This window comes from Marmota flaviventris, chromosome 9 (assembly GCF_047511675.1).
Source record: "Marmota flaviventris isolate mMarFla1 chromosome 9, mMarFla1.hap1, whole genome shotgun sequence".
NCBI lineage: Eukaryota > Metazoa > Chordata > Mammalia > Rodentia > Sciuridae > Marmota > Marmota flaviventris.
Genome location: NC_092506.1, coordinates 41,015,085 through 41,030,000, shown reverse-complemented (window position 1 = coordinate 41,030,000; position 14,916 = coordinate 41,015,085). Strand labels below are relative to the sequence as shown.

At 35.3% G+C, this 14,916-nt stretch overlaps 1 protein-coding gene across 1 annotated transcript; it reads right to left on the bottom strand.

Moving 5' to 3' along the window:
• Window positions 1-1,289: 1,289 nt before the first annotated feature.
• Ccdc179 (coiled-coil domain containing 179) lies at window positions 1,290-14,619 on the bottom strand. Its single transcript, XM_071616959.1, has 4 exons — window positions 14,575-14,619; window positions 13,671-13,715; window positions 11,961-12,065; window positions 1,290-1,403 (listed from the first exon to the last, which is right to left on the bottom strand). The coding sequence occupies exons 1-4, from the start codon at window positions 14,617-14,619 to the stop codon at window positions 1,290-1,292; spliced, it is 309 nt and encodes a 102-aa protein (XP_071473060.1).
• Window positions 14,620-14,916: the final 297 nt, after the last annotated feature.

Genomic DNA, 14,916 nt, shown 5'->3' with positions numbered 1-14,916 from the left:
CTGTTGAGCCACAACCCCCGCCCTAAACCTTGCAAATCTTGTAACAGTTTCCACACATGGTTGAACATAAGCAATGAGTTGTTGTGGATTGGAAACGGCAGAGCATGGTAGCCACAGGGAGGTTTTGGATACTTGTTTATTTCTGTTTTCTTTTCCCTAAACTGGAGTGGCCCCTTAAGGCCATGTGTAAAGACATACCATAAAAGTATTTATTACCATGACATTACTATTGTGCCCGATAATCTTATAATTGACTGCTTATTAAAGCAAAAGTTTAATTCCGGTCTACTTTCAGTAATTAACAAACACGCTCCAGTAACAGTAGAGTCGAATCTTTTATCTTCCCTTTCATTTAAAAGTTGTTGCTGAGGATTGAACCCAGAATTTTCCCCATGTGAGGTAAACACTCTTTAAGCTGAGCTATGGCTCCTGTCCCTGGGAAACCTCACTCAGATGTCTTTAGTAGTAATCAAATCTATTTCAGTGCTCTCTCTAGTAGCCTGAAAGGATTTGTGAAATGAGGTCAAGAGGTCTCTGTTTGTATTGGAAACACTTGCATCATGGGATCCTGAGAGGGCTAGAGAAATTAGTTCCTCCTCCTTTTGTCTTGAGTGGGCGTGTGTGTGTGTGTGTGTGTGTGTGTGTGTTTTAAGGCAGTGACAAGGAAGCTTTATGAGTTACTGTTTTTAGTGATTTTTCTAATTTTCTAAAACAGTACATTGCAACTGGTTAAATAGAACAGAAGGTAATTGCTTATGCTCTGCTGACCAGCGAAATTTAACCCAGTGGAACCGATAGCTAAATCATTAAATTCCCCTTCCTCTGCAGCTTGATGCAAACACTCAATTAACTTGGATCTAGCTGGGGAGAAAAAGGCCCCTTGGCTGCTAGCACTACAGCATGTCTCTTTCACAGGTGCAGAAAGAGCTGAATAGGCAGGCAGTGAGGCAGAAGCCAGGTCAACAGCGTCCCTACAGCGATACCACACGTGCAAAATGGATATGGGGGAATGTGGTTCCTCATGCAGAATTTCACCTATTGTTTATCAGTCCTTTGAATGCAATGTCCCAGATCCTGGATTCCAGGGACAGGACAAATCATCTCCTACAGCAAGGCAGCCAGATCACTATCACAATATGTCCAGCCTTGCTGAGCAGTAAAAGTTCCACTCAGTGACACCGCAGCAGGTCAGACAAAGAATCTCCCATGGCCCAACTGATTTGGGATCCAGATGATGTAAGTAAGGACCAAGGCCCCCTCCAGCTGGCGTGAGCCACTCCCTTCCCCTGTTATCTGTTGGAAGTCCTGAGGGGTCTCTGTCTAATTTCCTTGTCCCAAACTCTCCGTGGACAGGGAGGACTTGTGGGATCTCCTGCGGTTGGACGCCAGCTGTTAAAGAACACCTGTGTGGGGAGAAATGTGGAAGAGTCACACAAAGAACAGACAGACAGACATACACACACACAGGGCAGGTGCAAACAAACAGAAATATGGAAGACAAAAGGATGCCTATCCCTCTCTGCTGTCATATTTACTAATCCCAAAATTTACATGTTACCCACCCACCAGTGACTACACTTTGACCAGTATTCCTTTAACCCTGAATGCTTGCTGACTGCGATGAGGTTGCAATTAATGCAAACACAGAGCTTCTCTCCTTCAAAGATGTCACTGTGTAAACCAGGTAGTACATCCCCATAGTTATCTTAATAGCCTCAGCAGGGAATAGCTGGGCATTCCAATCCTGGGAATCAGGGCACCAGTTACCCCCCTGGGAGTTTGCTCACCAGGGGAACACTTCCCTGTCTATTTCCCCAGAATACCTACAATAACGGTTATTTGTACCTTGTCTTTTAGTCCTGATCAACCTACAGTTATTAATGTTAATTGATCTTTAAAATACAGTTTTGGGGTTTATTTGTTCCATTATCTGTTTCTAACTCCTTGTTTTTATAGTCATATTTCCATAGTTCCTTCTTTTCTCTTACTTGGGATTAATTTGGTCCCCCACCTCCATTTTCATAACATGGAAGATAAAATCATTCATCTTAGTTTTTTTTCCTCATTAAGAAGACCTATAATTTTTTCTTTACTATTGTAGCTATATTAACAATATAAAGCCTTGCATTTTCTACTTTTCAATGTGATGCTTCTTTGACTGACCCATACATTATTTTTTGTTTGATTTACAAATGCTGCCGACTTCCACATTTCTCACATGTGATTTCTTCATTAATTTCATAGTGATTGAAGACCACACTCTGTTATTTCAGTCCTGTGAAATTCACTACACCATACATTATGGTCCAGTAGATGGAATATTTTAATGCTTCATGTGCACTTAATATGTTTTGTGATGACACTGGGTAGAATATTCTATATATGTGAATTATGTCAAGTTGTTGCATCAATTGCCAGGAAATGAGTGTTTAGTTTTTAATTATAATTGTGGAATTGTTTGAGTTCTGTCATATTTTGTTTGTTTTGATGATTTGTTATTGGAAGCACGTGCAATTATTATGTCTTTATGATGAATTGACCCTTTTACTATTACAAGTGTCCATATGTGTGTGTGTGATATGATGATATTGCTACACTACTTTGTGTGCTATCAACACTTTAAAATTTCTTTGTATAAGACATATTATTCCAGTCTTTTATTTTTAACCTATCAATATTTATATATAAAGTGTCCAATGGAGAGTTTGTAGTTGGTTTTTTGTTGTTGTTGTTTTCTATTCTTCTTCTTCTTCCTTTTACTCCAACCTGACAATTTTGGCTGTTAGGAGAAAAATCCTCCATGGTTCCTTCTTGTGTCTGTATAGTTTTTGACCAAAGGTTTCAATTTTCTTCCCCCTCTATAATATCTTTTCAACAATGTTTGTATAATAAAGATCTTGTGAGAATCTCCCTCTGGAGTAGATTTGTTCAATGTTGAGGTTACCAGATATTACCTCTCCCTCTAGAGCAAATGTTGGGCAAGTTTGCCAGCAACTACTTACATAAAATAGGGGCTTCCATGGCTGTGCACTTCGGCCTCACTCTTTTGGGACTTGGGAAGACAAGGGACCAAAGGTGAACCTGCATTTGTTGCTGGCTACTGTGCCAGAAGTAAACAAGTCTTTAGTCTGTACCTGGTGGACTCTGTCTTCTGCCAGCATCTGTGAAACTAAAAACTTTAATCTTGAAAACCTCTCAATTCATTAGCAGTTCTTGGCATTATCTTTTGGTTGGAATGCTTAGACAATATTTATCTTTATCTTGTCTGGTGTTCTTTAGGTTTTCTGGATATGTAGTTTTAGTTTTTATCAAATTTGGAAAAGTTTTGGAAAGGTTTTCACTCCAATTCCACCCTCTTCAGCTATCTTCACTTGATATGGTCTTACAGGTCATGAGACACTAATAATTTTCCCATTATTATTCTCTATCTTATTTATTTCAGTTTGGATTTTTATGGCTAATTTTCAATCTCATTGACTTTTTTTTGCATCCAATATTCTGTTAGTATCTTTTAGTGAATTTTTAAATTTCAGATATTTTTCAGTTCTATAACTTCCATTTATTTCCTTTCTCTCTCTCTCTCTCTCTCTCTCTCTCTATCTCTATCTCTATCTCTTTCTTTCGTTCTTTCTTTCTTCTTTCTTTCTTTCCATTTTTGTACCAGGGATTGAACCCAGTGCCTCTTTAGCCACTGAGTCACATCCCAGCCTTTTAAAAAATCCTTTATTTAGGAGACAGAGTCTCCCTACATTGCTTAGGGCCTGGCTAAATTACTGAGGCTGTCTTTGAACTCATGATCCTTCTCACTCAGCCTCCTGAGCTGCTGGGATTACAGGTATGTGCCACAGTGCCCAGCCTTTTTCTTTTTAATGTCTTTCATTTCTCTCTTTGGGTCCATTTTTTTTTTCCATTAAACTATTGCACATAGTTAATTTGTTTAAAATGTGTGTTTTAGTGTTTTTTTTTTTTAATAATCCTACCATGTCTTTTCGTTTCTGTTTTGTATGGCTTGATTTTCCTCCATTGTGTGCTCATTTTGCTTCACCTCAGCATGCCTAGTAATATTCTATTAGATACTAGACATTGTGTCTATTATGTACCTGGATTTTGTACTCTTCCTTTGAAGTGTTGGCCTTTGTTATGGTTGGCAGTGACTTGTAGATAAATCTGACTAGAATATCTTCCTTGTTCAAAATTCCACTTTTCATTTTCAGAATGAAAACATGGTCTGAAAATATGGGCATTTGTCTTGACTCTACGAGAGAAAAACTACATTTACATAACTTTTATTACAGTATATTTTATGTTCCATTTTCTAATTAGGTATTGTTAATTTCTCACTGTGTTTAATTTATGAATTAAAATTCATCATGTTTGTATGTATAGAAAAGGGCATGGTTTATATACATTTCAGTAGTAAGAACAGTTTCAGGCATCCACTGAGGATCTTGGAATGTATCTCCATGAAGAAAGGGGGGGGGAAACTACTATATTTTATAGTTGTTAAACTTCCTTAGGCTGGTCCTAGGATACATTTCTAATAGGGGTGATTTGCTGCTATGACGTGTGTCCACTGGTGTTTCTACTAAATGCCTCACTTGATCAACAAGGACTCTGAAGGCTAGCTTGTCAATACTCAAATATCTATGTAAATTGACTGCTAGGGGTTGTTCACCTTATAACTAGCCAATCCTTAACTACCTACCTGTGGAGGAGACAAAGATAGCCCATTTGACTGCAGGAGCAGCTTAGCACTCAGCAAAGAGTCAGTACAAACAATAGGAAGTTCTATTAAGGTCTCTGCAAAGTCTTCATTATCTGAATTTCTTCCCATAGCCCAATAGCTTTCAGCTAAACCAGACTTCCTACAATGTTTTTTTGTTTGTTTTTGGTTTTATATTGGGGACTGAGCCCCCAGCTGCTTTACCCCTGAGCTACATCCCCAGCCTTTTTTTTTTTCTTTATTTTGAGACAGGATCTCACTAAGTTGTTGAGATCCAAGTTTGAGGATCAAACTTGCGATCCTCCTGCCTCAGCTTCCTAAATTGCTGAGATCACCGGCATATACCACCATGCCTGATCTGAATTCTTATCTCTGTTTCATAACTCATTCTTTTTTTCAAAATATTTATTTCTTAGTTGTACACAATACCTTTATTTTGTTTATTTATTTTTATGTGGTGCTGAGGATGGAACCCAGGGCCTCGCACGTGCTGGGTGAGCGCTCTACTGCTGAGCCACAACTCCAGCCCCCATAACTCATTCCTAACTGAAGAAAATTGCTGTGCTCTGCTTATGAACTTCCTTGCATCGTGATACAGAATGTTCCTCCATAATCATGAATCTCATTCTTGCTTATTTGTCTTATCTGAAGGATCACAAGTCTTTCTTTTTTTCTTTTCTTTAACTTGTGTTTGATTTCTGGAAAACCATTGTTTTCAATATTTTTTCTTATTCTCTACTTGCTTACAGTGGGACCACATTGGGGTTACTTCCATGATTTTTAATAGAATTCCTTATAAAAGTACATGTGGCAACTTATCAAATTCTGGCAGTTACCAAATATATTGTTCACATCAATCCAATCTTTGGTAGTTTTTGTTTTTCAGTGCTAGAGCTTGAATCCAGGGCTTCATGAATGCTATATTCCCAGCCCTGGTAGTTATTTAATTTAGGGAAAAAAAATGTGACCCTTGCATTTGCAAGTTGGGAATTACTTATCCATTTAAGTAAATATTTTAGAAAGACACATAATATAATCATTATTTATCATATATAAAAGTAAAATGAATCACATCTTACCTTAAGTAAAGATTGTAGTTACTTAATCTTATTTGCTATGTCAACATACAATACACACTTTATTTATATTAAAACTAATTCATCTGACTGTTTAAAAACATTTAAACATTTGTTTAGGCAGGTCATTATTACTATGCAGCAGAAATCAGCCTTTCTGTTATTAAAGTGTAATTCTCAATATCTAAATTAACATATTAAATGCAAATATATAAAAATGAGTACAATATTTCAAAAGGCTACATATATTATGTATTATTATTATTATTAGTTGGAAAGCAGAAAATCTCCAATTTTTCAAAAAAAATAAATAAAAATTAAAAAAAAACAAAAGGAAAGTGGGAGTGCAATATGCTATTTAATAAAATTCAAGAGCCTGCAGCTTGGCTATTAACTGCATGTTCTGTGTTTATTTTGCAGAAATGACAGAATACTGCCTCTTATTATTCAAATGAAGTCAAATCCTGATATGCCACTTGATGTTAAAAATGCATACGTTTCGACTGGAACATGGTTTCTTCCCTGTAGACTCCAGGTTTATCAAGGTCACCACTACACAAAATTAAAATACACAAATAAAAAGAAATTCAATTAAAATTGATGTAAAAAAAAGTGCTGATGCAAACTAAAAATTATCTGGGAAAACTCTCAGAGGGTGAAATATTTTATGTAAATAGTATTGCATACAACAATTCTCAATAGCTAGAAATGTTATTCTAAATTAATGTAAGGTTACATTCAAATAGAAGCCAATCATGAAAAATATTATCAAATAAATCTTATCTGGAGAAGAATTTGATATTTAAAAAATTCCATGTGAGTCAGACAACAAATAATGCAAACAGAAATAATTTCTAAAGCCCAATATGTATCAGTTCAAAAAAAGATCAAAGTCATTTTTGAACAAAATGGATATGTCATAAATGTTAAACACAGGGACTTTCTTTCCCAAGTTGTCTGTGAGTGACTGGAAAAACAGAACATATTGTAGGCATCTGTTAGGAGTCATTAAGTCTTGAAATGACTCACAATGATATGAGCAACATGAAAAATGAAATAAGTGAAAATGAAAAGATATGTACATTATCAGTTTCACAGGCTTATAAACATAATATATATTTCAGGACAATTTTAATAACCATGGATACATATAATTAGCAACATAAGTAGGAAATATTTGTTACATAGACTAAATAAACAAGATAAAACCATTTTTTGAAATTTGTTTTCACATTTTGGTGTTCTAGCACTATCATACATTCTCTGTGTTGTGCACAGCCTATTTGTCAATACTTACATGAATATGAGCCTTCATTTTCTACCCAAACCATTGACTTAGTCAAAGGCCAATTTAATCATAAATCATGAGAGGAGGGTATTAGTAATGATGCTCCTCATATATATAATTTGCAAAAGATATAAGAGAAAAAAGGTAAAAGAAGAACAAGTACAACTTAAAGTAGTATTATTATGTGCTCCAGATTCTGGTATAAGTCTTATATTTATTACCTCTTCTAGACCAATGTTGGTAGAAAAATCTAGAGTAACCATTTAGGTTTCTTTACGACAATTTAGTCCTGCTATAGCATTTTGATTTTATGTAACAATATTACTAGTCCACAATTACTTCAAAATAAAACAAAGCCAAAAAAAAGTAGCAAACAAAATTGATCTTTGATCTCATTTGAGAAGCATTGAGAGTTTGATTTAAAGTAAGAGATGATATATGTAGTAAAAGCATTAGGAAGATGTCTGGTCCATAGAAAATGATCTATGGATCCAACACAATACCAATCAGAATTCTAGAAAGTTACTTTTTTAATATGAATAAACTAATTTTAAAGTTTGCACAGAAAAGAAAAAGAGCCAGAATAGCTAACACAACATTGAAAGAGATGAAAAAAAAGTCCTTTTAAGTCTTTTGGGTATATATCTAGGAGAGGGATAAAGAAAGAAATCAAAGAAGACCTTAGAAGATGGAAAGACCTTGCTCTTGAATAGGCAGAATTAATATTATCAAAATAGTACTTGAATTGGTACTCTAAATTTATAGATATTAAGATAATGTTATACAGGCAAAAGAACAAAATTCAGTGGAACAGAAAAGACAAGAAATAAATCACACAAATACATTGTCAGGTCTTTGACTAAGGAAGAAAGGCAACAGAATAGAGAATGAATAATTTTGCTAGAATTTGATAGCTACATGCAAAAATATGAATCTAGGAACTGATCTTAAATCTTTCAGTAAGTAACTTAAAATGGATCACAGACATACATGTAAAATATAGAAATTTAAAACTTCTAGAAGATAACACAGGAGAAAATCTATGTGTCCTTGGATTTGGCATTAAGTTTTCAAGTGCATAAGAGAAAGCATGATCCATGAAACAAGTGACTGAGAAGTTGAACATCATTAAAAATGAAAAGTTTTTTTAATTGATTTTTTATATATGACAGCAGAATGCATTACAATTCATATTACACATATAGAACACATTTTTTCATACTCTGGTTGTATATAAAGTATATTCACACCAATTCGTGTCCTCATACATGTCCTTTGGATAATGATGTTCATCACATTCCACTGTCATTTCTAACACCCTGCGCCCTTCCCTTCCCCTCCCACCCCTCTTCCCTATCTAGAGTTTGTCTATTCCTCCCATGCTCCCTCTCCCTACCCCACTATAAATCAGACTGCTTATGTCAGAGAAAACATTAGGCATTTGTTTTTTGGGGATTGGCTAACTTCACTTAGCATTGTCTTCTCCAACTGCATCCATTTACCTGCAAATACCATGATTTTATTCTCTTTTATTGCTGAGTAATATTCCAGGTGTATATATGCCACATTTTTTTAACCATTCATCTACTGAAGGGTATCTAGGTTGGTTCCACAGTTTAGCTACTGTGAATTGTGCTGCTATAAACGTTGATATGACTGTGTCCCTGTAGTATGCTATTTTTAAGTCCTTTGGGTATAGATCTAGGAGAGGGATTAAAGAAAGAAATCAAAGAAGACCTTAGAAGATGGAAAGACCTTGCTCTTGAATAGGCAGAATTAATATTATCAAAATGACCATACTACCAAAAGCACTATTCAGATTTAATGCAATTCTGATCAAAATCCCAACGGCATTCCTCATAGAAATAGAAAAAGCTATCATGAAATTCATCTGGAAAAATAAGAGAATAGCTAAAGCAATCTTTAGCTGGAAGAGTGAAGCAGGTGGCATTGCTATACCAGACTTTAAACAATACTATAGAGCAACAGTAACAAAAACAGAATGGTACTGGCACCAAAACAGACTGGTAGACCAATGGTACAGAGTAGAGGACACAGAGACTAACCCACAAAATTACAATTATCTTATATTAGACAAAGGCACCAAAAACATACATTGGATAAAAGATAGCCTCTTCAAAAAATGGTGCTGGGAAAACTGAAAATCCATATTCAATAAAATGAAATTAAACCTCTTTCTCTCACCATGCACAAAACTCAACTCAAAGTGGGTCAAGGACCTAGGAATTAAACCAGAGACACTCTGTCTAATAGAAGAAAAACTAACCGTGTCTGATTAGGCCCCAACTTCCTTAATAAGACTCCTATAGCACAAGAATTAAAATCAAGTATCAATAAATGAGATGAATTCAAACTGAAAAGTTTCTTCTCAGCGAAAGAAATATTCTGTGAGGTGAACAGAGGGGTTATATCTTGGGAGCAAATTTTTACCCCTCATACATCAGATGGAGCACTAATCTCTAGGGTATATAAAGAACTCCAAAAACTAAACATCAAAACAACAAATAAGCCAATCAATAAATTGGCCAAGGACCTGAAGAGACACTTCTCAGAAGAGGTATACAATCAGTCAACAAATATATGAAAAAATGTTCATCACCTCTAGCAATTAGAGAAATGCAAATCAAAACTACTCTAAGATTTCATCTTACTTCTGTCAGAATGGCAGCTATTATGAAGACAAACAACAATAAGTGTTGGCAAGGATGTGGGGGAAAAGGCACACTGATACTTTGCTGGTGGGACTGCAAATTGGTGCAGTCAATATGTAAATCAGTATGGAGATTCCTTGGAAAACTGGGAATGGAACCATCATTTGAAAAGAAAAGTTTTGCTCAAGGAAAATAATGTTAAAAGAAGGAAAATAAAATTATGTTATAGACTGTGAGAAATATTTGCAGAACATGAAACTGATAAAAAAATGATATCCAAAATATACTAAAAAACTGTTAAAATTCAAGACCAAGAAAATATATAACCCAACTAAAAAATGGCTAAAACATTGGAAAGGGTACCTCATCACCAAAAAAATTATACAGTTGAAAGAGAAGCATATGAAAATATGGTCAACATCCCATAACCAGGGAGTTGAAAATTAAAACAATAATAGGATACCTCTATATAGATATGAGAATGTCCAAAATCAAACATGGAAAAAAAAACAAAGTAAAAATTTGTGCAGCAGAAACTTTCATTTGTTGCTGTCCACTAATGCAGAATGATTCATTTAACTTATTTATAATACAACTTGTCAATTTCCTATAAAGCTAAATGCAGTCTTGCAACATAATCCAGCAAAATAAATCTCAGGTATTTGTCTACATGATTTGAAAACACAACCATGCAAAAACCTGTATATAAATGTTTATAGCAGCTTCATTTGAAATGGTAAAAACAATGGAAGCAACCAAGATGTCTTTCCATATATGAATTAATAAACTAACTCTGGTACACCCATAAAATGGAATTATTTTTCAGTTATAAAAAGAACTGGATTATCAAACCATGAAGAATATAAATAAACTAAATGCACATTTTTAAGTGACAGAGGTTTGTCTGAAAAAAGCTACATGCTGTATGATATCTATTATATGACAATCTGGAAAAAGGCAAAACTACAGAAAAAATAAAGATCAGTGGTTGCCAAAGGTTTAAGGGAAGGAATCAGGGGATTTCTAAGGCAGAGAAACTATTGCAAGTGAAATCGTGATGGTGAATGCAAGATATTTCATGCATTTGTCAAAATCCATAGAATTGTACAATATAAAGAATGAATCCTGATATAAACTATAGGCTTTAGCTAACAGTAAGGATAGTAGCTCATCAATCATAACAAATAAATCACAGCAAAACAAGACTTCAATAATAGGGAAATTTGTGAGAGGAAGAGAAGAAATATATGGGAACTCTCTGCTCAAATTTTCTATATGCCTAAATGGCCTTAAAAAAAGAATCTCTTTTAATTAAAAAATGGTGGCACAAGAAAAAATTTCAGGGTGATGGATATGTTCATTATTTTGGTTGTGGAAATGTTTCTTGAGTGTACATATTTCAAAAATATAAAAAATGTAGTCTTTATGTGCAGTTTATCATATGTCAATTACACTTCAATGAAGCTGATAAAAGAAGTGAATGTTTCTGTACAAAATACAAACATGATCCTGATGATTGTCTGTATAAAGCCCCAGGCTTTATAGTAGATTGAAAGAGAAATTGATGAGAAAATGGATTTTTTTGTGCTAAACAAAGGTCTGAAATTGATGGAAAATAATAATTGTCCTTGAATATGTGAAGGATTTTCAAGTAGATGGGTCATGGGTTTTATGCCTAACTACAAGAAATATACTTCAATACCACATTGTAAAACTCATAGGCACAACAAAACGTATTGAGTATTAGACCTTTTAAATCATTGCCAAAGATATGCAAAGATGAAATAAATTGTGACTGGTCTGAAGAGATTCTTGCTATTTCAAATGCTCAATCGTAGGCTAAATAACTATTTGTCGGGAGATATTGTAATTTATTTCATAAATAATGTAATCCAAAAGATTTAAGTGAAGAATAGTCAGCTAACATGGCAAAACAAGAACTAGAATCCTGAACAACATGGTTTCATTTTTTCAAAAATCAGACTCTTCATTAAACCACATCACCTCCAGGATAAAAGCACAAAGATGATTTAGATAGTGAGAGCTTTATAAGAGGAGTTTTAAGGTACCTTCCCAGAAATCACAAATTTCTTAAAGGAACGGGGGAAAATAAAATTTACAGTGAATATTACATGAGTTAAAGATGAGGATGTCAATAGCATCTAAGTATCTGTTAATTTCAGTTTCACTTCTACACTTACTATGAGTCCTGGTTCTGGAATTGGAGCAGGCGTTGCAAACTTCTTTTCTAACTTCTTCTTCTCTTTCCTTAGGCTTTTCATATTCCGAATACGTTTATTTGCAGACTTTAGGAAAATTAAAAGAAAAAATACTGCTCATTATGAATATAAACATGCTGATTCTATTTTTGGAATATCAATATCATTTGTGTCATTACAAATGATAAATCCACACATATGACTTATATAACTAATAGAAGTAGAAAAGCCCCTTTCTTTTAAATGTATGGTTCAGAGGTAAACAAAAACATATCGAAGCATCAGCAGAGCTTTCAAAAGAGACTATTCACTCCCAATTCCCACTTCATGCCTGTGCACATTTTTATTAACCCCAATTTAGGATATATGTGTTCAATTGTATTTAAAAAATAATGTTCATTAAAATATCAGAGGGATTTATGTTATAGAAATAAGAAAACAAGGGGCTGCAGTTGTGGCTCAGTGGTAGAGTGCTCACCTAGCATATGCAAGGCCCTGGATTCGATCCTCAGCACCACATAAAAATAAAAATAAATAAATAAAAGTGTTGTGTACAATTATGACTAAATATATATTATATATATATCATATATATGCATACACATATATATGTACGCATATATATGTGTATATATGTATGCTATATATGTGTATATTTCTTAATATATATGATATATATTAATATGATATATATTAAGAAATTAGTAAACAAGTACACTCTTTATTCCTCTTAAATACTGCATTTCACATGGCTTTTTTATGTCACCATTGTAGGTCATCTCTAAGTAGCAGCGACATAGACATAGAGGGCATTAAACTGGAATGTTTTGAAGATAAATTAAACATAGTATTAGATCATGAGGAAATGAGAACTTGTGTAACCACAGCCAGTGGGATTGTGAATTAGTATAATTTCTTTGTAACCAATGTGCCATTATTTTAAAACAATGACAGATTTCCTTTCCGTATCATCCAGCCATTTCAATCCTGCATTAAATAAGCAAGTGAATGAAGTTTTTGTCCAAAGGAAAAAAGACATGCACTCAAATGTTCACAGTAGTACTGTCCATTATAGGAGCTGGCTTTTTAACATCCAGGAGGAGATGCCTCACAAGAGGAAGAAAGTTGTGATATTTTCTTATATGAAATTTTAAACAACTGAAATGAAAGGCATGATGGCTACATACTGCAATATAGACTTACCTTAGGGCACAATGTGGAGAAGAGACTCAGACATTGAATTTTATTTGATTCTGTATTTACAAAATTTAAAACCAAGAAGAAGCAACACTACACACATGGGACAGATTGTTAAAAGGAAGAAATAGATAAAAATAAAATTCAAGACAGAGATGCAGGTGAGCAATATAGAGAGGCAGTTCCTAGAGAGACACAAGGATAATTATACCATAAGTTAAAGGTATGTTTTATTAATCTATTTTATCAATTATATATGCTACCTACCTTTGACCTATGTATCAAACGTTACATTAAAAATTACACTATAAGCCATTTAGATTACCTTAGTTGAAACCGTTTCAATAATAATCTAAAGATTGCAGAGTCTGAAGAAAGGTATTGCCTTAGCGTCTAGTTAATACAAATCCTACTATGTTATGGATCACCCCACGTAAAGGATTATGCTAAAAGCAGCATTGAAACAACCATAATTTTAGTTTATGTAATCATTACCTGCCTGGCTGTGACATCTGAAGGGTGATGCTTTCTTGGTCCTTCCTGTGTAATATGTAAAATTAAAACACACAGAAGCCCCCAAAAGTCAGGAAAAAGCAGAGAAATCAGTTATCACAACAGGAAGCCTCTGCCACTAGGTTTTATTTATGTAGTATATGAATATTACCTCCACCACAAGGGGCAAAAGAATAAAAACAATCTAAGGTAAAAATAAGAGTAGGGAGGATGGAGGTGGTATTATGAGAAAAAGAACCAGCTAGGAACTATATCACAGGGCACAGGTAGAGTGCTGAGATTTATTTTGGAGGAGAAACATTTTCAAAAATCATGTTTCTGCTGCTACCCGATTTCAGTGGTGCCACACTGCTCTTGGCTGAGGATTCTAAAGCCAGGCAAAGCTAGGGTGATTGAAGTGGTGCCACCTAGGGAGCTCGCTGTTGGTTTCTGAAGTTGCCCCTCCTCCCGCTAATTTCTGAATCCTCCCTTAAAAACCCCTCCCACTTTGATCCAATTTTTAAACCAGAAGTTCCCAAAGTAATCTACTCTGCATTTCAATACTGAGACCTTCATTTAGGGCCTGTTTCTGTCATTCCCACTCCACCTCCCAGGGCGAGTCAGTGGCTCAGTCAGCAGTCCACGGAACTGGGCTGACCCCTAGCAGGGGCTAGGTGGTGCTTCTCCGCTTCCTTCCAGGTGGGGCCAACAAACCTGGATTTAGTTTATCTTTCACCCAAGGTTTTCCAATGTCTAATCAAGTGTGAGGGCTGGAAGCGCCAATGGTCCCCGTAGACCCCGGCTTGCATGGTGGCCAAAGGGGCTCAAGGGCTTCAAAAGACTCACAGGGAAGACTTGGGCAGGATCATCTTTGGCCAAAGGGGCTCAAGGGCTTCAAAAGACTCACAGGGAAGACTTGGGCAGGATCATCTTCCGTACCACGCAGACACATGTTACAGAGCCATAGGGCACCTGGGTGTCCAGTACCTAACCCGACCCTAGAAAATGTAGGTCCACTCTTGGCCCTCAAGACCAGCCCCACCTGGTTCCATCACAATTCTCTTTATTGTGGCCATGTTAGCCCCGCCCTTTCCCTCTGTCCCAATGCCAGGAAGGCAAGGCCCCTTGATGTCCATGGAGTGTCTCAGAAGGATGAATGCCGGCTTACTGTAATTCTTTATATTCTAGCTCCCCTGCTCAGAAAATCACACAGTGCCAGTTTGTCATCTTTTCTAGTCCTCTTATGTTT